This window comes from Orbicella franksi, chromosome 1, assembly GCF_964199315.1.
Source record: "Orbicella franksi chromosome 1, jaOrbFran1.1, whole genome shotgun sequence".
Classification (NCBI taxonomy): Eukaryota; Metazoa; Cnidaria; class Anthozoa; order Scleractinia; family Merulinidae; genus Orbicella; species Orbicella franksi.
Window position 1 is genome coordinate 34,674,618 of NC_138145.1, and position 23,889 is coordinate 34,698,506.

At 39.1% G+C, this 23,889-nt stretch overlaps 2 protein-coding genes across 4 annotated transcripts; one reads left to right on the top strand and one right to left on the bottom strand.

The window, feature by feature from the left end:
* Positions 1 to 1,743: 1,743 nt before the first annotated feature.
* Positions 1,744 to 7,904, bottom strand: LOC145460686 (putative histone-lysine N-methyltransferase PRDM6). The gene is made up of 4 exons (XM_081445575.1): positions 6,255 to 7,904; positions 5,463 to 5,746; positions 4,689 to 4,950; positions 1,744 to 2,603 (listed from the first exon to the last, which is right to left on the bottom strand). Exons 1-4 carry the CDS (start codon positions 6,409 to 6,411, stop codon positions 1,900 to 1,902), a joined length of 1,407 nt encoding a protein of 468 aa, XP_081301701.1. The 5' UTR covers positions 6,412 to 7,904; the 3' UTR covers positions 1,744 to 1,899.
* A 6,331-nt stretch (positions 7,905 to 14,235) lies between these two features.
* On the top strand, positions 14,236 to 23,838 carry LOC145460411 (uncharacterized). 3 transcript variants are annotated; one of them, XM_081445208.1, is made up of 7 exons: positions 14,236 to 14,957; positions 15,416 to 15,699; positions 17,185 to 17,368; positions 18,450 to 18,688; positions 19,785 to 20,031; positions 20,551 to 21,108; positions 21,456 to 23,838. In XM_081445208.1, exons 3-7 carry the CDS (start codon positions 17,203 to 17,205, stop codon positions 21,989 to 21,991), a joined length of 1,746 nt encoding a protein of 581 aa, XP_081301334.1. In that variant the 5' UTR covers positions 14,236 to 14,957; positions 15,416 to 15,699; positions 17,185 to 17,202; the 3' UTR covers positions 21,992 to 23,838. The 3 variants fall into 3 exon arrangements, with proteins under 3 accessions (XP_081301334.1, XP_081301329.1, XP_081301345.1); XM_081445203.1 differs by lacking the exon at positions 14,236 to 14,957 and having other exon boundaries at positions 15,263 to 15,699; XM_081445219.1 differs by lacking the exon at positions 14,236 to 14,957 and having other exon boundaries at positions 15,263 to 17,368.
* Positions 23,839 to 23,889: the final 51 nt, after the last annotated feature.

Here is a 23,889-nt window from a genome sequence, read left to right on the forward strand (position 1 = left end):
GTTCCAGTGTTAGCAGGACCTGAGCATGAGGCCGGGACGCGGGACGCGGGACGTGGGATACGGGATGGAATTGGAGATAAATAACATTAAAAATCTAATTGAACTTTTCCCTAATGGGGCTTTTCATGGTCAAAAGGAAAAAAAAACAGTGAAACATCTCATGCCGATTAATATTCTTTTTCTTTGGACATCGTAGAACATAGGAAACGTCAAGTTAAATGAATCTTGCTTTCCAACATGCCGATTTATGATCGTAACATGGTTGAATATCCCAACTGGTAGGAAGAAGGCAGACCAGTTGGCTATTTTCAAGCGTGGCCGAGGAGCTGATTTCGGGACTACCAGGAACAACACCAGCTAGTGCTCAGAATGGGACTTGAACCCACGACCTTCCAGTTTCAAGCACGGCGCTTTAATCACTCGGCCACACTGCCTCCAGATGAGCTTAGGAAATATGATTAGACGAAATGCCACATTCTAAATGATGAAATGAGTTTATTTCAATACGACGCTATCATCATCATCATCATCATCATCATCACCATCATTATCATCGTCGTCGTCGTCGTTGTCGTCATCATCATCACCATTATCATCGTCTTTACTAAAACACGATACCACAGTTATTGCAAGAAGAATCCAGAGTCTTCGTGTCTGAACTAAAATAGACTGACTATAAAATGTTTAAGCGAGCAACCAGAACGATGATCCTTCTAGTATACGTTGGATCAATAGTGATCTAATCGGCTTCACACGTAAAATAAAGAATATAAAAGCAGAAACCGAGATAACGTGGGATGATTTTTTTAGGTGTACTATATTTCGGCTGGCCAAACCAGCCTTCTTCGGGTACAATGAGAATTTTACATTGGGACGTGTTTTTATGTAGCATATTTTCGTAATACCGGAAATACGGAAAACTAATTTATGGAAATACGTAAACTAACTAATTGACAGTGTAAATGATGAGCATATGGTAAAATAAAATAGTGAAATAACATAACAAAAAGAAACAATTGATATGTTTCTCCGCGGATGTTCAGACCATCGAGATCAATTGTTCTGCTTTTTGAACTAAAAAAGCTTCCCTGGCCTTACGGATAGAGTTTCGGTTGGAAAGGATTTTTTCGATGGGGATTAATTGCATGTCGTTAGCAGTGTAGTATAGGAGAGGACAGGAAGTGTTCTGCGGCTGTAGTAGGTTTAGATTTGGTGTTAGGGTTATCTATGGTACCGCGGTGTTCATTAAATCGGTCTTTTAAACGTCGTTTCGTGTCTCCTATGTATTGTGAATAACGGCGGTTACATTGAATCATGTAGATGAGGTTTTTAGTGTCACAGGTCAGGTTAGATTTTAAGGGGCGTGTTTCCCCGGTAGAAAAGAAGGTGTATGTAGTAAGTCCGTGAGAAATGTAGGGACACGTAGCACAGTTTTTGCCACAACGGAAAGAACCAGAAGGAAGTTGGGGATTGGCAGAGTTAGAAGAGAGTTTAGCTGTAACTAGTAAGTCACGAAGGTTGGAGGAGCGTCTGAAGGCTACAACGGGCAAATGCTGAAAAACGTTTTTGCAGCGGTTAGAAGAGAGCACCAAATTGTAATGTTTTTCGATGATGTTAGAGATGTGAGTGTTGCTGTTCGATTTCTATCAATTCCACCATTGGTCATGCTAGCATTTGGGCAGTACTATTATTTCTCAAATCAAATTATATATTATTTTTCGTCAATTAACCTTTTCTGTGAGGGACTCGCAGGGTATTAAAAGGTTAGCGTCAAATTAATTAAGGAGTTTCGCTGTAAATTATACCGCACTCGAAATTCAACTTTGTAGAGATTGTGTACAAACTTGAATTAACCAAATAAAGTTTCCATAATTTCAGGGAGCGATTTGGATCACTCTCCTAATCAATATGTTCCAAGCAGATCCTTCGATGTCGACTTAGTTGGGAAGCCTGCGTAAACGATTTGCCACACCGCTCACATAAGAATGGCTTCTCGCCTGTGTGCGTGCGCACGTGGTTATTTAAAGTTGTCGCTCCTGAGAACGATCGCAAACAGTAACCGCACTTAAATGGTTTCTCGCTGACGTGCACGATGGCGTGCATGCGCAGTTCTTTCGGTTGCGCAAACGATTCTTGGCAATGACCACATCTGTAAGGTTTACAGGGCATGCGCGAGCAGAGATGGTTGTTCAGGAGGGATCTCTGAGTGAAGGTCATTTTGCACTGGCCACACTGGAATTCGTCTCCTTCCCCAATGTTCTCCAGTACTTTATCGTATATCTTGCGGTAACCAGCACCTTCTTGAATTCCTGCGCTTGACTTTGTAACGTTGTGACTGAGTGGGTTGCTGTTACCGTTTTCTTGTTGCATTCTGAATCTATTGATGGGTCTCAGTCCTTCTGAAGGCGAAGATTCGTCAAGAAGGCGCCTACAAGATTCTCGAGGAAGCAAACTGTAAACCGTTTGTGTAGAAGACTTTCTTTCCTCCACGCGGCTTGCTCTGGAAGTGCTATCAGCGTCAAATGGAATGTCGTGTTCACCCAGTGATTCTCGTTCGCGTGACAAACGAACGACAACAGGATGTTTCAGACTTGATATCTTCCCTTTAGAAATAGAACAGAGGAAGGTTAATACTTCTCAACATAAAAACTATCCTCCTACGCAGAATTTCTTTGCGTTTGTCACGCAATCTTACTTGAGGAGAAGTGCATGACTAGCTATTAAAAAGTCTAAGCGGGAGGCTATTTAAAGACCGACATAAGACGGATTCAGGGGGCGTCAAGAGAAATCGAATTTGTCATATAAATATTGATAAAATACTGACATTGGTACTTATGCTGTGTTTATATAGATATTGATGAAATAGCTTGTTTCTAATATTTAGTTTCTTCGTCGCGCGCAGTGAAGATACTAGGGAGCTTAAGCAAACCACGACGACGACGGCAACGAGAACGTCACCAAACAAAAGGTTAAATGAGCAAAACAATAGCTGTGCACGTGCGTTATAAATCTGTGTATATTTCTTTGCCGTCCTCTGCAAAACAACCATGTGAAATGACCAAGTTCTGCGTCGTCTTCGGAACGTGGACGACGACGGCTAATTTTTCGTATTTTCATTTAGAATTGAAGGCCGTCGTTGCATATTTAGCTTAAGCATATTTTTAGAGCCGTTGGCGTACCGAACAGATCTAGACAGTCGCGAATTTCACTGGTAAAATATAAATTCATCTTTGACTGGGCGTCGTCCTGGACGTCATCGTCGTTGCTTAAGCTCCCTACTACGCAGTGAGGGTAATGTGTCGTCATGGTTACGGACATGTATGATTATTCTTTCACATCACTGAAGTTGAATTTGACTTTTTAAACAGGTCAGTGTAAAGCGCAGACTGCAGATTGCAGCCCGGGGGTAAAAGCAGACTGAGGGTAAAATGGCGTAAGATGGGTAAAATGCAGACTGAGGGCAAAAAGCAGACTGAGGGTAATTTCTCGTGTTTGGATAGCGGACTGTCACCTTTCAGCAAATACCAATTCACAAACCTTTTGATATATTAAAGTCGAGTACAAAGATTGAATGCATTTCACAAACTAGGCTCGATACGTACAAGTTTAGCTTGCCCTGTTGTTGTGCTCTTGTGTTTTGCTTGCCTTGTGTTCCGAACAATTCCAAGCCTACTTGAAGCAACTATGACACGCGGTGGTTTGAACGTTATTTAGACTTTGTCGACAAGTAAACAAAGGTAAGATGCGTAGAATTACGATTAGTTCGGGCCCTTGTGGGAAACTTGGTTCAAGAACTCGAGGTTGATAATATAATGTTTGACTAAGGCTAGGAAACGCCTTTTGGTTTGAGTTTTCGGGATTTTGGACAAAAAAAATTACGGGTACGCGTACGAACACTCATTTGATCGGGATTTGATCCTCGTGTTTTTTATTATTAATATTTTATTTCACACTCAGTCTGCATTTTACCCCTGGTCTGCAGTCTGCAGTCTACGTTTTACACTGACCGCTTTTTAAACACAGAAAATAACGTTTTCTTAAGAAGCAAACGGACTTAATCTTGGCATTTTGTTAAACTGAATGGTTGTCGTTTATAAATTAAACATTTGCGATTACAGTCCCGACCTCAATTAAGGTGACCACTATTTTCAGTGTTTTTTAAATGAATAAAGAACTGAGATGTCTTAGATAAGGATACTTCATCAATATCCTGCGCTCACTCGTGAGAGATACCATCAGCACTCCAAGAAAAAATTCGTAGATTCCATGTTGCCGTGCGACTGTTTAGCAGTTTAAAATCACAGACGACGTCAAAATCAGTGGTAAGAACTAAAAAGTGGCAAACGTCTTCCGTGATCTATAATCATTGAACAGACGCACGGCTACATGGAATCTAGTTGCTTTATAACATAAAGAAACAAAAGAGGTTAATGACGTCATGTATGCGTATGTCCTCCAATTGATCATAAGTAACAACCAATCACAATACGAAAATAATTTGAGGTATTGTATAATTTATATAATACATCTTGAAATAATCAATATGGCTGAGAGATATAATCTCTGCGCGTGTATAAAAACGGACATTTTATGAACATTACGTATGCATCGGACATGACATAAACTAATCAATGAACCACAGTTGAACTATGAATTTAAAATATTCTTAGTATAATAAAATATCTTACCGGGTAAATGCTGTGAAAAATCCTTGACCCAGCCCCCCACGGGTATCCCCATGTGCTGCAGATAGTTGTCATCGTACCACACTAGTAGCTCTGTACCACGTGGTATGTCTCGGAATGCTCGATAGAAAATGCTCATGTCATGCTGGAATGCAAACAGGTTTTGCTCTTGTTTGTGTCGAGCGCAACGTATAAACCGCATCCAGCTTGAACAATTCTTATCACTTCCATCCAAACAATACACGAATTTACAATCCTCGTATATCTACAATAGAAAAACAACAGAGTTCCAATTTCATAGATATTCATGCTTGCACCAAAACCAAATTTCTTTAGTAGAATTCTTCTAGTATACTAATGCAATGCTGCAATCTGATTAGATGAGCTATTGTAGCATTAATTCATGTGCAATAGCTGGAGGTCGTCTACATAATGGAGACGTTTTCTAGTTTCCCCGATGTTCCGGAGGAAGATTTAGAAACAATACTGGATAACTCAATTTCGGAGACAGAGAAATGAAAGGAATTGGCCGTTATGCGTCTTCAAAATTGTTTGATAAACTGATTAGCGCGTGTAAACGGCTGCAAGCTTCGAACGAAAATCCAATACGCAAATGAGTTTCTAAGCCAATCACATTACTTATCTCCAGAGGCAGCATTATCTGGTGCTTAAGCCTCACCGGCTAAAAGAGACCGGCGACTCTGGAGAAGGGAACGACTCGATAAAAACATGCACACGCTCTGAGCGTGAAGAAATCGATGATGTCAATGATCATACCTCCCACATGTATGACGTGTCCATATCAGATGTGACGTCATCAATAGAAACGTGCTTTCCTTCGTATGGACCAATCCATGTTCCCACCGGGATATGTTGTTTGGCGCAAACTCCATAACCAGCTCCAGGTATGCCTGATATACACAGTTTTACTTCATCCGGGAACGAAGCCACAGCATAGCTTAGCTTTGCGTTCGTTCTTGGGGACTTTCTAGAGCCGGTTTCTATGGTAACTGTCGTTTCTTCATTACCTTGCCTTGCAGTTGATATCTTGGGTTCCTGGTCTGTAAGATAACAGACAATACGTAATGGAAAATGAAATCGAATCTTAACTTCTTTTTATTTTATAACAAGCTATTTTTGAGCGCTTATTCAAAATAAAGACAACTGATAGCTTGCAGAGAATGGAAAGCAGTTCTAAGAGACTTGTTCTGAGTATGGCGTTTGTGAAAGTAAGTTGTTTAATGCTGTGTCAGTGCCGTGTTCTGCAAAATAATCTCTTTATTACGTAAGTTGCTTTTTTGCAAACGCTAGCTTTCAAAATCCAAACCTATTTGACTTCAGAAATAAAAGTTGTGGACGCTTCGTAGCATCTTGGGGCCAAAAAAAATCTTACAGTTTATTGCCGTTATAAGGGGCTTTGTTTATCAATGTTAATTTGCTAGATCCACACTTTGAAAATAAAATAATGCCTTTTTCAATTTTGAAAAACCATTAACAATACACCAAACAACCAATAAATGTTTGTACATTACAGATCAAATTTTGTGCATGTAGCACATTATTTCTCACCTGAGCAATCAACCCTGCTTTCATTGATGTTGCCGTAAACATGAACAATCTTAACAGGATTTCTGTCATACAGAACATGCTGCAGATCTTGAGCAGTAAACTGCTGTCGGTGAGATGAAGATGAGTTAACATCCGTTGATGATGAGGTGTCCTCCATCTGTAAAAACGAACAGATATATTCCCAAATTATTTTCGCGGATAAACCAGAAGTTTTAATTTTCAAAAAATATATTTTGCGTTTACTTGTCTTCCCTCGCCCGACCAGAGGTCACCCAAGCGTAATATAAGAGTTTGTATGAAGAACTGTGGCTAAAATATAAGAGTTTGCATGGAGATCAGGAGTTGACATTAAATTCGTTCAATGTATGGGTAATTTACCAAATAAAGACTCTTGAACATTGAAGGTGTCACTTTTTCTCATCCTGGAGAGTTTAAACGATATTTGAGCGAATTTTGAAAAATTTGTCCTACGGTGTTATAATAAGAGACAAGGTAGGAAACTCTGGCCAGTTTGACGACAAACACTCTTCGGAAACGAGTCAAATTTGTACACAAAAATAGCATTTACTCACAATATTTCTCACTGAACTCACAATGTAAGGCCTTTAGTTTCTCTCTCTGCAATCCAATGAATCACACTTACGGGTGGAGGGCAAGAAATTTTTGATCTTACAAACTCCTACTGTAGCCAAAGAGTTTAGGATTACAGCAAAAGCAGCAAAAGAAAAACGGTTGCGTTGGAGTTTCATACCTCTGTATGCGTGAGTGAGTGTTATTCACGGTGATGACCGAAGATCGATTGACCAGCAGACTTGTGAAACAAAGTTTATAAGCTCAAAAATTTCTTGCCCTCCACCCGTGAGGTGATAATTGACCACGTTCCCAGTTTCGGCCGAGCGGCGACCACAGCAAACTAATCAACTTAGCGTCGTCAAGCATCAATTTCCGCTATTTTGGTTGTCATATTTCAAACTCTTGGCCAGCTAACACGGTGAAAACGGAATGTGTGATTCATTGGATTGCAGAGACAGAAACTACAGGCCTTACATTGCGAGTTCAGTGAGAAATATTGTGACTAAATGCAATTTTTTTGTGCAAATTTGACTCGTTTCCGAAGAGTATTTTGTCGTCAAACTGGCCAGAGTTTCCTACCTTGTCTCTTATTATAACGCCGTAGGACAAATTTTTCAAAATTCGCTCAAATCTCGTTTAAACTCTCCAGGATGAGAAAAAATGACACCATTCAATGTTCAAGAGTCTTCATTCGGTAAATTACCCATACATTGAACGAATTAAATGTCAACTCCTGATCTCCATACAAACTCATATTTTAGCCACCGTTCTCCACACAAACTCTTATATTACGCTTGGGTGACCTGTGGCCCGACCCCTTCCCCCACTAACTGCGTCTACACACAAGCGTGCGCGCGCCCAGGCAGGCAAGTACGCATGCCCTGGCTGTTGTGTCCGCCCTGACGCATCCATTTCAATTCCCAGCATTTCTTTCCCAGATTTTTTCATTTTTCGCGACTCACTTTATCTGTAAATATATATTCATTACACATTTTGTGTCACTTTGGTTACATAGCTTTACGTTCAGTGTCAAAATTTACATGTTCCTCACTCGTCTCTATATATCTCCATTGTTTTAACTAAGAGAATTTGAATTTAGATCACGAAAGCGTATTTTTTGCTGATAAATCTTATACCTCTCTGAGTATACCGATTTGTGTCGAATTTCCCTGCAATGTAACGGACCACGATTTAACTGATGACCCTATTGATATAAGACGGATTTAATTAGGTTTAACTTGCAGGCTCAGAGTTGGCTAAAATGTTTACTGACAGCTCCGAAGCCGGAAATAACATGACGCGGCTTTTAACTGGCGAATAAGATCTCGGATCTGAAAACTTTACTGATACCTTAGAAATGAATTGAAATTTTGAACTGATAGCTGAGAAATTGCCTAAAATTTAACTGAGAACCGAGATTCCAGCACTCCACATCGAGACCCTTCTTATTACAGACCCTATTGTGCGTGACGGATGTCCGACATAACGGATCACGGATATGGTGAAGCAGAAACTCCGCTCTAGGCCTTTCCACAAATACATGGATATTTTTTTGGGAGATTTAAAAGTGAACGAGATATTTGAAAATATTAAGATATTTAGAAATTCAAGAGATATTTGCAAATAATATTTATAGCTTTTTTTTTGACTTAGCCCTGTGTTTTCCTCGCAATTTTCTGGAAACAAAACTGACTCAGTTCTACGCTTCAAACGATCCAGTTCAGCGACCTCCTACTTAAAAAACATATTACGTACAATCGAAACTCCGGTTGAGACCACCTCTCGTAAACGACCACCTCTCCTCGCATTGCGAAACACAAGGGTTTTTTCGAGATTCACGCGTAAATTTCACCGCGAGTTAATGGTAGTAAATTTTCCAAGCGCTGATTGGCTCAGTGATCTGAGAACCCAGTTGAAGGCGTTTGTGGGCGGAGTTTGTTTGCGAAGCAAGGGATTTTTCTTAGCGCTGTTTTCTCGAATAAATTTTTTCGCTTGAAGCAGACACTTTAAAGAGTTACAACTCAAAGGGGATTTGTTTGATTGCCCTCAAATTTGGACAGTAGCTAGATTAACATATAAAAAACAAAAACGTGTCTGCGAATTGTTTATTTCGAAATATTTTTTCTCCGAGAGCAATTTTTGTACGATCACTTCACATTTTTTAAATCCTATTTTGAAAATGTTCTGTAACTTTTTACTGCAATTGAATGTGGAAAAACGCAGACACGCTTTTTTAGCGCTTTTTGTCCTGAAACCGAGGAAAAAAATAAATTGGCGAAAAACAAAATTCGCTTTGACTTGTAGCTTCCAAAAGGCGATTAGGACGCTCGCATTTAGTGGCCGTGAAAAAATCGGCACTTCAGTTTATTTCAAAATTTTTAGTATGGTTTGATAGCCAGCTCTATAAGCTTTAATTTGATATAGGGGTTTAGGTATCTACAGCTTAAACCGGACGCGCTACATCGCTTGGACGTGAGACACCCCTGAAGGTATACGGTAACCTTAATTTAGAAAACACGCTAGATAAAAAATGTCTTTCGTTTTACTCTGGAATGCTTTGCTCGCTAATGTCCTCATCCTTATTACATTTTCGCATTTCATAAATGTTGAGCGGAGGTAATTTCCCCATTGGACACTGCCCAATGAAAAGCTACCTTTCTTAGTTACAAGAAGCTTCCTAATTGGTGCACTTTGATCAAACAAATCACTCACGTAGTACGAAACTTTGATCTCGCGGCGTGTAGCAACGCGTTTTTCTCCATTCTGTCACTCAGCGGGGAAAACAACTCCTAAAACTAAGACATTTGGTTATTCCCCTTAAATTCTCTAAGAGAGCTTTTTGCTGGCAATGTTAATACTATCTAATGCCTATGTTAAATGATCTGACGATTGTTGTGTGGTAAGGAGTCGGCCGCTAATCAGTATGTTAATTAAGATTCGCATGCTGAACTCTGATTGGTCAATTGATAACTCCACCCTTTAAGAAACCATTTCAGTTCCCTTTTGCATCCCGACTGCAAATCCTGCGCCTGATTAGCGAAACAAAATTAATATTTTAACTCAAACTTTGAGATATGGTGTTCTTTTTTATGATCTTCTAGGTAGCTAGCTGCATTATAGGGAACACCAATATTTTCTAAGCGCCTTGTTACCTGGGTCCGAAGAAAATAGCTACTCCGACTGGGAACTAAACCACGAAAATACCATGAAATATGCCTGCGTAAACCGCTCGTAAATTTTCGAATTCGGAATTCTCTCTACCAAGGTGTTAATGGCGAACTCACCAACCATAATGTGTAGATTATTTCATTTCCACAAACATGCAACATTCGTCCGCTTCGCGCCAAGATAATGAACATATCGTAAAACTCAGCAGCTGTCAGTTGAGTTCAAACGCACATCGCAGAGAAGCTAGAACTAAGAGTTTCCAGAAGCGAGAAACATCGCAGATGCCACATCAGTAACTTGTTATTAAAAGAAAACACGATGTACTGTGAAAGGTACTTTGGACCAGAGGTTTCAAGAGAGGAAGAATGCAATCCACTGTTACTTTATCTCAACACAACTCTAGTCTTTTTGCATCGTGGTCCATCGACCCTTTTGAACCAGTCTTCGAGACTGGCTAGTAGCAAACATTGCATGAGCAATGTGTATATTCAGTGACAATTCAAAGTCAAAATAAAACTTTAGGTACTCAGAAGTGATTTTCAATAGCTCAATTTGAGGGGGTTAGTTCATTCTTTGTTTAAATGACCTTTTTTCTTTCATCGTTTTCGTGTCAGTCAACAAAGAAGAATGGAGTGCTTTCAGAGCGACGCAGGCCCGCCTTCAAAAGCTTACAGCGAAAAGGACTCCACCAAACAAAAAAAAAAAAACAAAAAAAAAATCAAATAAAAAACATTTCAGGCAAACATCTGAAGCATATCGTACTTATCACAACATCGATGGGAAAAGATCAAACAACACTTCGTGAGAGGGAGGTAATGTTGGAGAAATGACTCGACCATGTTTGACAAAACGGAAGTGAAGTGCAACTATTTTATGGCATGTTCCGCACCTGAAAAGGCAAAATATTTGCCTGGCGTTTGTTTGTTTTATCTGTGTTAGAAAAACTGCTGTGACTTACCTTTGAAATCACTTTGTTCTCTTGGAATTTTTTCCGCGTGCAGATGAATTGTTTCGCTCACTCTTGAAGCCGTCTGCCCGATCTAATGTATGCCAATTTCGTCGAATTCAACTCGATTTCTAAGCCAGCCAATAAGAGCATTTTATACATGAGGCCTAGTCATATTTAACAGAAATGCCAGGTCTTATTTGAATTGAAATATTACAAATCTTCGCTGTCCTCGCGCTGATCAAATGCGGCTTGTGACCGCGAGCTACATGATAAATATTTAATGAGGGCGGTCGTCTAAAGGGCGCACTTCAAAAACGAGCGAAAAATAACTTCTGATATCATGCCTTGAAAGCCGGGATACCGTAGTGTTAGAACATTAGAGTAAATAGTTAGTTTTTACCGACAATTTGAAGTTTCTGGTTCACCGTAAAAGTGAGATAAATGACCGCAGGGAAAATTTCATTATGGAACTATTTCTGGAAATGTCATTGACGCTTCGTTCGCCTCAGCAAAACAAAACTGCCAGAAATATTTCGTTCAAATTGCACAAGTCAAAAATTGGTTGCTTTTTGTAAACACGGAGAAGAAAAATCCTTTGTTAGGACAAAACAAGATGAAGCTTTCTCTTTGAATTATGTGGCATTTCGTGACTTTTTGCAAGTATTTTAAGCCAATGACAGTTTGTAAAACGATAAATTCTACAAACACGAACTGAAAACGAGCTGAATATGCTATGGTATGACAGTGAATGAGGACATAGAGAAGTTTCTTTATTCAAGGGAAATCTTTAAACATTTGTTTAGCTGTGTAGCTACAAAATGTAAAATTTTCCTTTCTTTACCGTGTGTTAAGAGTGAAGGCAAACGAATAACAATTCCACACACGTGGTTAATATTTTCACCGTGTGTCAGACTGGAGTGGGGTGGGGTTTATTTTGACAATGGTGAACTTATTTCGCTCTCGCAAATACGTAAAGACAAACAATTGGAAACAATTTTTAAAGAACCTATTCAACTCCTGTCTGTATTCAAAGGTTGACGTCAGTAAATATTTGCTTTGGGTATAAACATTTTCAAATGACTTAAGTAGGCTTTTTAATAGACCAGACTAGCTTGTGGGTGGAAATCCGATCATGCACGAATTTATGTAATTAATGTTCAACGTGGGTAAAAATCTGAATGGACACTACTGTAGAATGCTAATTGCTAGAAACTCTAGTGAATTTAGTGACATTTAAAGTAAAATAAACAAGAATTTTATCGCCATAGTAAACTGTACCTTGTTTGTCAACGAATCTGTACGAATTATTTTCAGCACGTTTTACACCTCCAATTCCAGCTCTATTTTACATCATCCGGCCATTAATGTATTTGACATTTTCCCTCATTAAATTGACTGTCTCTCTTCAGGCCATATGGCCGTCCCTGAGAGTTTACGAATTCATAAAGAGTTTCAAAAGTTGACACTTTGAGTTTATCTTGTTATACAGTACCCTCCAGACCTCGTGTTCTGCTTCTCTAGCATGCGATATGTAAAATCAGTTTTCTAGTCGAAATTTAAAAACATATTACATGCACTCTACAAGAGTCATATAAAATATCTTCGTTCAAGAGGCACAATATGATTACGTATCTAGCACAGTGCTTTCAACTCAAAACTTGAACTGATTGCTACTTAACAAAACAAGTCAGATTTCTCCCTTGAATCCTGATATTTACCGTGAAACCTGAAACACGGCATTTATGTTTTGAATTGAACTTAATGGGGTTCAATTGGTTTTAATAGAATCTAAAATCCCGGAAAACTTTGGTCGTTGCTGAGAGCTGCATTTGGTTCCTTTTAAAAACAGCAAATACTGAGTGAAATATTCACAAGATTTTCCATTGTTTTGTCTGCTGTATCCACTTTCTAACCCTGGTATAAATAATTTAATGTAAACATGATACTTTAAAATAAGTAATTGAATAACAGAAGGCCTTAAAAAGGCCTGTGGAGCTTAAAATCTTTGCACATTGGTTAAAGCCTTAGGAAGCCAGCTGAGAGCTGACGAAGCCACTCAAATGTCTGTTGAACCTGAGAAGATTTGCTTTTATTTCAGTTTTCTTGCAGCTTTTAAGTCGCGAATTCAACCGTTAATGCGTTTTTAATCTTCTGTTGCAGATTTCTGCCATCTGTTAGTCGTGGAACTCAGCTCTTGGCTGAGAACGATAGCAAGCACGTGTTGACAATGAATGCCTTTGTGAATCTTAGTTTTACACGAGACAACGTCGTGAAGAATCCTTTAAAGTCTTCTAGCTGTTGTGTCATTAAGCAATTTTTTCGAAGTATAACCAATTCAAATCTTGCTTGTTGTCTTATTTTCTTTAAAGACGATGCTGGCACAAACAAAGTTCTAAAATTCATTGTTACACGAAAACGTTTACTTAAAAAGGTGTGTACTGCATCAAACAAGCATATATTTTAAGTGATTGCGCATTTGACAAGACATAGATTGAAGCTTTTTACTTAATAGCATAATTTTATAGGCAATAGTCATTTCAAATTGGGAACATCTTCGTTTCCTTTATAAGTGGCTTTCCTGTATCTTGGTCTCTTGTGATATTCTCGTTTCACTCTTACATAACGTGCTTAATTTTCCCGCCATTTCTTGTGCGCATGTGCAGATGTCTTGCAACTTCTGTCGAGAGGTTTCTTTAGTTTAGTGGTCTTAAGTCAGTGAAACAATAACAGCAAAGATAATTTCTACTCTCCTTGTAAAAACTTAAAGCATCTATCGATTTCTTCGTTGTGTTAAAGCACTTTGATTCCACGTTATTTTTTGATCATTTGATTCCACTGTTTTGGTGCGATCAAACCAGCATGGAGCCTCGTGTCGACAACATGTACTCTGACACTGTCGTGGTCGGTTTTTTTTTTTAGCACTGTCTTAATTCATCTGATATTGGTTCGTTCAGTCGAGTGCTATTTACTTTCCGTTTTGTTTCCTCGGCTCCTTCTTTCAGTTCATACTTCATAGGCGCAAGAGTGAATTCCGAGGGAATGAATCGACATGATTGAAAGATAGGGTGTCCAAAGTAACACAGAAATAATAATTCTTTGTTACTGACTGCACGAAAAATACCGCTTAAGTTTACGAATGTTTTTGACTGCCTCTTTTTTGGACCAAGTATAATGTGAGTCATTTGTCTCTTGACTCACCACTGTTTAAACAGACAATTGCAGTTATTCAAATTCAATGAATTCCCGCACTGCTTCTTGGTAACCTTTGAAATTCCATACCGTTCTCTCTGATGTGAATGCTTTTCAAACCCCAAATCCATGGTTATGACAGAAAATGCCTGTGATGGCATTTTGTTTTCACTTCAATGAAGTTTCACGTTCGCGAAATAAAACCGTGATAACACACAATGGAATAACATTTTATTCAGCGGTGTGTGTGTCTTGTCTTCACAACTTCACGAAGCATGCCTTCGAGTTGAGCGGTCTTTCAGCGTTAATGTGTTCACGTTCTCCATTAATTTTATTCACTTATATCTACGTATTCAAACAAAATTGCTCATAAATATACTGCTTTCGTGACATAGCATAAAGCCCCAGAAGCTATTTTGAATTTGGACCAAACTTTTTCCGTGTTGTGGGTGGCTACTGTCAATCTTAATGAGATAATGGTCCAGACAAGAATAATATTAGATCAAACAATCATTTCCACAGTGCAGAATAAATTGCTTCTCAAGAGTTCAAAGTTCCGCATACATTGTGAATGAAAACAAATACAAGACCTAAAGCTGACCCCTACTGTGGAATATTTCCGTTTCCGATGAAGCGGTGATATGGACGTTTCATATTGTCGAAAACATTTTTACGTGTTCCGTTTTCTATTTAAGATACTCGGTATCTCACCGAATTGCGTATGTTAATGTGATTATGCATTTTTTTAAACACCTATTGATTTCGCTGCTACTAAGGTTACATTTTTACGCGAAAAGAATATACTGGAGACTTCGGGCGATTATGTAAGTTCAGTTAAAACCTACTTTTTAGCATTTCAACTTTTAGTTCGTATTGAAACGATTTTTGATGCGTAGTCAAATATCATATGATGCAGTTGAGAACTTATCGCAATACCCGACTGTTTCCAGTTCTAAATTCTATATTTAAATTCCTACGTATATAGACTTGAATATCGAGTGTGAAAAGCCCCGTTTCCAAGTAAACAAACAAATAAAAATCTAGTATTTCTCTACCGGCGGGTTCATCAATTATATTTTAAAAGAGCAGCTAATACTCTTCTTCACGTAATTGGAGTAATTAGATCTACTTTGCATATGTGCAACGTTTGACTAGTGAGTCAGCTTGTTTCGCCATCTTTCACAACTCTCGCAACTCTTCTGTAAAAATCTTTCCAGTTGGTTGAAAGAACCCGACGATGACCTGCCTGGTATTTATTGCGGTAAAAACTTCTCATTTGCAGTTCGACGACGAAGTGTAAACACACTTACACAGTTTAACTCTGTACCTGCGTTGGCCGGTCACGAGGAACCCAGTGGAATGCGGAATTTCTGAGAACAATAACTCATTCGGCATGACTATACACAAAGATTTACAAGTACATTATCCATTTTATGCCTAGTAAGACTGATACAAGAAAGTGGTTCTGAGAACCTCGACTACTCACGTGCACAAGTCTACCTCTGAAAACGAACAAGCAGAACAAGGAAATAGAAACCCTCTGCATGTAAAGAGAAGCTCATATTGGTGAGTTAGTACACTTAGATGAAGAAACTAATTTACTGGTAAAGACGGTTATATTAATTCAGATCCTACTAGTAAAATATAGTATAAGGGAAACAACATGTAGGGTTACGCTCTTGGCCGATGTCAACTAAAACGCTAATCTTAGGATTATCTGCAAAGAATTAATTGAAATATTCTAGCCGTACTAGTGCGCCTGCCTCTCGAATCAAATTTAAACCTCGTGGAAAAGGTTAACCTTTTTTCCATCAAAAGACCGTTTGCCTATAGCTGCTACGATTTGGAAAATTCAAAAGCCGGAAAGTTCAGAGTGGAAAAACGTGCTCTGAGCATTTCCACAGTTGTACCGTATTGCGTTGTGTTGCTTTTCCTGTACTTGCCTTCACCCTATTAAATTTGACATCTTGATCTTAGTAATTTTATCCACTTCTTAAATGACATGTTTTATTTCCTCAGAAGGAACGACTTGAAATCTTTTCCCTGATCTCATCACTCGCGCGCTTATTTTGTTTCAACGGCTTTTATTTTTCTGGGCGGCCTCTGCCCTATGACAGCAAACGGGAAAACTGAATGAAGTTTTTATCAGTAGCTCCATAGTGGAGGCGGAAAAAATATGAACTCCTCTCTGTGCGGGGGCTGAGCGAGTAATCCAGTAGACTTTTTCTTCCTATAAGAACAAAAAAGCCGGAAAATAAGCTGAAAAGTCTAGTTAAATACTTTTCGCGGTTCCGTGTATGCTTTTGTGAAAGTTCGGGATCATCGTGACAAACATTACGGCATGTTTGTTTTTGCTCATGCATAGCGTAAGCCGTCGGTAACTCAACCATCCCGCGTCGGGGAATGCTCCCGACAAGTTGCTTAATCTTTAACCGGATTTTTCGCCGGTCAGTTTAGAATCGTGCAGAACTCCACACATAATTACGTCATTTCTGATTTCTGATCCTAAATTTAAATTAAGAACACCATAACAGGAATAAGTTCTTTCTGTGTATTACAGTGACTCCTGCAAAGCTCGACCGCAACAAAAGCCGCTAGGAATACAAATATGGACGGCTTAGACAAGATTTGTCAATAAAAATAGACATTTGTAAACAGGAATACCTAAAGCAAGCGAGAGAAGTTAATTGCGGATATAAAGAACTGACAAATATTGCATTCACTAGCATTAAACACTGGTAAAGTGTGGAGCTTCGCCAAGTGCTTCGCTAGGAAGGAGAAAAAATAACTTCTATTTAAAGGCATTTTCCTAAAGAAGTTAAAGCAAAATACATAAAGGGAAAGCCAGGTGTTAAATAACTTAAAAAAACCAAGTTATTCACCTGTTGTCTAATATGTTTTTTAACAGCCCTCCGCATCATGCAAATGTGACCTTTCTTTAAAGTGCTTCTCAAACCGTCGGGTATATGAAGACTTTGTTTAGTATAAGTTCTCGTTAGAGGCACGGAATTTCAGATTAACAAGTTTGCAAACTTACTCTTTTTCCTTCAGGGTATTAAAACACTGCATATGGAAAACAAGATCATTGCAAGACACGAAAATGCAAAAGAAACCAGCGGAGGAAATCGATACCATATATTCGAAGAGAAAACACTTATGTCTTACTTGTACGGCAACCGTGAAGTGAGAGCTATAGACGTGAAAAAACGTAAAAGAAAAGCTGAAGGAGAACAAGGTATGAAATTTAAATATAAGCCAGGCCATTCAGACACTTATTTAGAAAGCTTAGTACATATTTAATAGACATATATTTTGCGCTAAGTGGTAATATAGCTCAGGTCGTAACGGTCAACAAGCAATATGAACCATTTCTGTTTCTAGTTTATAAACATTTTTATGTGATATTTTTACATTAAGGTTTTGCCTCGAAATATATTGATAAATAATGCGGTATACGATTAATTTTGTTGTTATTCTTTTGTTCAGCTTGCCCCGACCCGATTGTTCTCAAAAGTTCCGCTTTCACCACAGTGTTTACGAACTCCATGCTCTTTACGAGAATAGCTGCAATAAATTTGAATTTGCTGATTTTAAACCAATATCACCCAATATACTCATTTTTCAATTCGCAGACCCACGTTTTTACCCTGAAATTAAAGTAAAACCTCCGTGGGTAAAAAGATAGAAAGCTGTAACATTTTCTGATTATTTGTGGTTTTATTTAGTTTAAGTTTAGTGGAGCAAAGAATTTTATTATTACAACATTTTTTTATCTAATACGTACATAAGTCTTGGTTTCACGCACTGAGACGTATTGGATCTTCAAAATAATTTGTATCAGATCGACAACACAAGAGTTCGTTCTAGTAATTCTGTAAGTTCTATGCTTGACAAATTTCGTCAGTGGATCTTTTCACTTGTAGCAAAATGGTCAATAGATGAGTCTATTTGTGTACCAGAGGGACAAATGGAACAAAAATGTGCGGTTTCTGCTCTCGTGTTATGACCACCTGCTGAGTTAGGGACAAAATTATCTGACAAGAAATGGTAGAATGTAACTGAATTTTGCGACTACCCTGCTCACTTTGAGCTTTGTTCCTTATTGCATGAGCGGCAGCATACATGGCACCTGTTATGCACGTGATAATGACGTCAATGAATGCTGGGCAATGTTCTCAGTTCGTCTAATTTTTCTGCAGCTCTGTTTAGATCTGCCATAAAACCTTTTAGGAACTATCGCGAATCGAGATACATTTTGTTCGTTAAAGCCTGCTTCCCGCTCATTTAGTACTGATGACGTTTGTCGATTTTCTCAGAGACTGCATCATCGAAGAAACAGAAGCTTGCTGCTGACCACGAGGAGCCTCGGCTCACCAACGCCATACGGTCTTTCCCGGATGAGGTGCAGCTCTGTGCATCGAGTATTCCTGGGGCGAGTTACGGTGTTTGCGCTAAAGAGCACATACCACTTGGGACATGGATAGGACCTTATGAAGGCAGGCGTCTGTCTCCACGGAACCTCTCACCAGACATAGATACGGAATACCTCTGGGAGGTAAGGTTCTGGTCAAAAACTAGATTGTTCCAAACAACAGCTCACCAACGCCATACGGTCTTTCCCGGATGACGTGCAGCTCTGTGCATCGAGTGATTATGAAGTAAAAAAGGAAAACACAAACCCTAGAGATAAAGGCATATAGCACATAAATGGGCCTTTGGTAGCAAATATTCACAAAGTACAAAGATCTATAAAATGTACCATTCTGTATGGCACAGGAATGCGATAGCCTCCTAAACAAAGCGATTTCAAACAATCAAGTTTGACTTTTCTTTGTATTGGCTACCCCAGTGCGTGACTTTTCATCCCAAATGGATCCTTTGATCAGTCAATTAAAAGTTCACGAAACATTCGTTACATTCGTTACGATGTTGTCATCCCTGGAAAAATGACAGCTTCAAATATACACAAAACTATAGGCCAGTGGGACTATAAAAAGAGTATTTTAAAACGAGAAAAATATGTATCAATAAACTAATTGTTCTTTTTTAAAAGAATAGAGTATTGATTAGGGAGTGGCTTTGAATTGTTATCTGCATGTAGTCGTAGTTGTAGTTGTCATTTTGTTTCCATTTTAATCCATCGAAGCGCTGTAGTGTGTCAGCCGAAAGCTCGAAAGTTTTAACTTTATATAGCCAGTAGACGTTTTTATAAATTTTTAATGTTTTGTTTTGGCTACGGTTCTTCTATTTTCAAAGAATCACAGAAATATACCAAAAATGGTTATACTTCTTTTTCTTTTTGTTGATTTCCAGTGCTCGATTTCGGAAAACGTAAACATCATCAACTTAAAGTCCACCCTGAGTGCGAATATTAGTTTTTCTATTATTGGCGAAAAACTGTACTCATCAAAGAAACTCCACTTAATACTGAAGCATTTCAAAAATCCATTTTTTACGATGAGGTCATGAATTCTTAATAAATTTCTGTCATCCTCTCTTTCACAACTTCAAGTAAGTCAGCCATGTAAAAGAACGACCAAAACATCTCCGGAACAATTTTTTAATGCAAACGTAAATTCTCATAAGCACAATCATACAATGTATGGCAGACAGTGGTGAGAATTGAGATGTTAACATTTCTTTCGTTGTAGATCTACAAAGATGGTAAACTGAGTCATTATGTTGATGGAAGCGATGAAGAAAACTCCAGTTGGATGAGATTTATCCGCTGTGCTCGTCACATAAAGGAACAGAATTTGTACGCTTTCCAATATTGTGGAAATATTTTTTATCGTGCGTTTAAGGAGGTTCCTCCAGGGAGAGAATTACTGGTTTGGTACGATGACAAATACCCGCAATTCCTAGGGATTCCTCTGGGCATGCAAGACTATGACTCTGGTAAGAACCATTGAACACTTCAATAATCAAACTCCAATTTCCCCTAGTAATATTTATACGTTTTCAAGCAGACAGATGATGGGAAGAGCAAAAATCATCAGCGCAGCTACATTGTCCTAACGCAAGAAGAGGAAGCTCTCACAAATATCTCGAAAAAAGAAATGGAAAAGGGTAACTTTTAAGTCTGTAGAAGAAACCCTAGTGTGTGACCATTCAAATGAAAGCCATTGAGCAGTACTTTCATATGGTACTATTTACTGTCCTGCGCAATTTAGTTTTTAGTGCTGTGAATAAGACACTAACGTATGATCATTTAAATGAATGTTACTTGGCAGTACTTTCATTGTTTATTATGCGTTATTAGGTGATGCTAACCTTTCGTGTTTGAATGATATCTCATCTTTTAAGATAAAATTTTAAATCGTTGGAAGCTTTTTTGTCCAGGACTTTTTCTCAAAACCTACAAAGAAAAACGTTTAACTTTATTTTTTAACAAGAAATCTCTTCCTTTAATTTCAGCAACATCTTCCAATGCCCGAGCCTCTCCAATGAACAATTCAAACAGCACCCTTCTCAACTCAAATGCTAAAAATTTCGGCCTTCAAGAGTCACGTGATAATCACGTGGGAAACTTCAGAGTCCCTGCAACACGTGCTGTGCAACCGCGGTTTGCTCGCGCGACAAGTACTACGGGTAACGCGCTTCAACAAGACCATCTTGGTACCTCTGGTATTAGGGGTGGTCCCAGCTTTACAGCAGGATCTGGTGAAGTCAAAAGAAGTGAGGCAAAATTAACTCCAGTGCAAAGTGAAAGACAATTTGCAATGAACTTTCCTCAGACAGTTGTGTCAAATGACAATCACTTTTGCCCGCCGCAAGCAAGAATTAGAGACTCGCAAAGAACTTCCGAACAACAATTAAAAAATGAAAATTCAAGACACAAAGCGACACGAACACAGGGGTCGGACAAACAGTTTAAACAACACAGAGAGAAGAATTGTATGTCTACAAACGAAAGAGGAATTCCTCCTCAAAGACACGCTCCATATGAAATGCCGCCATCACAGTTATTTGATAGTGAGTACCTGATTTATTCACTTTAAAGACCAAAATTTCACATTCATTTTTTTTTAGTGAGCTGTTCATAAGCCCGGCAAAATCTTGCCAGTGTTTCACTCAAAATCAGATGATTGCTAAAACCAAGAAATTATCTAAGAGTCATTTTACGGATCACTCATTTAACCTCGCATGAAAGAACATTGACCATTTCTTGTTAATGGAATTAGAGCTCGTTAAGGTCCCTTCAGCTAGTCTGAGAAATGTTTTGAGGCTCGTTCTTCAGAAATGATCTTAGTTCAATGTCAATTCGAATCGAATCTATATTATAATTAGTAATCAAGACAAAACAAATACGACTTTTACAGATGATCAGCAAATTTCTTCCCGTACAAGTGAAGGCCAAGTACGCATGCGCAGTGAGACCGGAAGCACCGCGAAAAGTGTAATGCCAGCTCTTCGTCCTTACATACCTCCTCTACTAAATGAACAGTTCTACCAAGACCCAATGAAAACTCAAACATCAGGGATCTCTCCGGATGAATTCGGCATGTGGAGGTGCCGGCAGTGCTTAAAGACATTTACTCAGCGGGTGCTGCTTCAAATGCATGAGTGCCCCCAGACTCCTGACAAGCCATATCAGTGCGGTCAGTGCACGCTGTCATTCGCAACTCCATCGGACTTGAGAAGTCACGTGGACACGCACACTAATGAAAAGCTGTTTAAATGCGGGTTCTGTTCGCGCGCGTTTTCAGGAGCGACAACTTTAAATAACCACATACGCACACATACGGGTGAAAGGCCATTTAACTGTGAGAAATGTCACAAGACGTTTTCACAAGCCAGTCATTTGGCAAGACACCAGCGAACCCCTGGGGACTGTGTTCCAATGAAGGATGTATAGGCCTATCTAGGTGCATTCTCTTCCCCAGAGCCTCTCCTACCTCTGAGTCCACGGGGTATTGACACGAGAAAAATGTGGCTCCAGAGACGTGATTTAATTGTGTACATTCTTGGAATACGACTTTCACCAAATTCAAAGCTAGTTTTCTTCCAGAAAATATCGATGGCTGATCTCTGACTAAAACCATTCGATCACAGCACCTACGGACCTTCACGAATTTCAAAACTGGCATACGGGGAGAATTTTCAAAGACGTCCTACATGACACAACATACAAACACCACTTCCAGCCAGAAGTTTACTGCTGCTTTTCAAGACCTGTATGTGCTGCAATAGAACAGCAGTTGGTTAGAGATCAACCAGTGGATACGTTCTGGAAAGAAAAGAGCGCTGAGTCAGTGAAAATCTAGCCAATCAAATCACGTGTCTCCAGAGTCACTTTTCCTCGTGCCAAGGTCCAGCTGGCTAAGAGGGACAGAAGGCTCTGGGGACGAAAATGATCAAGATATAATTAATATTACTGCTATTTCCTTCGACACTAACTAGACCACTAACTATCGATTTTTGTGCTTGTGTCAAACACATTATTAGTTCGATTTCTCTTTCAGTTGCAATCCACGCGTATTTTTGAGTTTGCGACCGCTATATTCGCCGTGTTGGATTCACTGAGAAAACATGCAGAGGAGGCTTGGCGTAAGCGGAAGAGAGCGAGTTCCATGATTTTTCTGTTGCGTCACTAGGCAAAATAAACGATGTGATACATTTCTACTGAGCAACAAATGACGGAATATTAAATCCCAACGCAGAAAACTTTATAACCTGGTGCACCCTTTGTTAAGAGATAAAGTGCTAACATATTTACCTATTGATCCTGGCACTGAATAAAGTACCACTGGATCTCTCTTTTTCTTAGAAAATATTAACCGCCAACCTCTATATTGTCCTCGAAATTTCTTATCAGATTCCGAGCTTCTATCGGTCGATGGAAAACCCTCCAAAAGAATACTTAAATGTAAAGTTAGTTTAATTTGCACTCAAGAAATGATACGTTCTAGACAGCATAAAAAATAAAAGAACCTGTAAAATACTGAGCTTCAGTTCATCTTCAGTACCGTTTTATTGTTCTGGACGACGAGACTGTTCAAAATTAATACCATACAGTTTGTTAGTCTAACAGAGGTAAAGGTCATCATCATCATCATCATCATCATCATAATAATAATAATAACCGAATATTTATCCAGGGCACTTTCTTCAATAGTGGGAAACTTTTTAAGGGACGGACATGCCATGCAAAATATTTCGCAACAGAACAGCAGCTTGAGTGCAGTCCTGATCTTAAGGTTCTACCAAAAGCAGGCAGCGTTTCAATGTAACATAATTGAAACGTTGAAGCGCATAACATGTTGCACACGTTCGGCCATTCTGCTGCCAAGATTTTGGCCATCCTGTCCTACGCCAGGGTAAGTGAAAATATGGCCACCCCCAGGATTTCGCGCGGCCATTTTTTTTTTATCGCGATTTTCTTTAGCGTCACGCACGCCGGACTAAACGAAAGAGGGACTCCTTGTAGTCTATAGTGCGACATTCCGGAAATACATAGTCTGAATTCCAGTGTCTTTTTGAATTGGGATTTTTTTCATCTTTACAGACCGGAAACAAACTACAGAAGGTGGATCGAGACAACTAGAGATTCCATCTCTGCCAAATGGGTGGTGTTTTAAATTGGCCCTGGGTCCTCGGGGCAAGACAGCTGTGCCTCTCTAGATCTCTAAGGAGTATAATTAGGCAATAGACCACAAGTTCTTATGGTTTATAGGCTGATAAACCACTTGGGATGTTGGAAGAACACTCGAAGAATTCGTAAATCATGAGCCGCAGGCGAGCGATTTACGAATT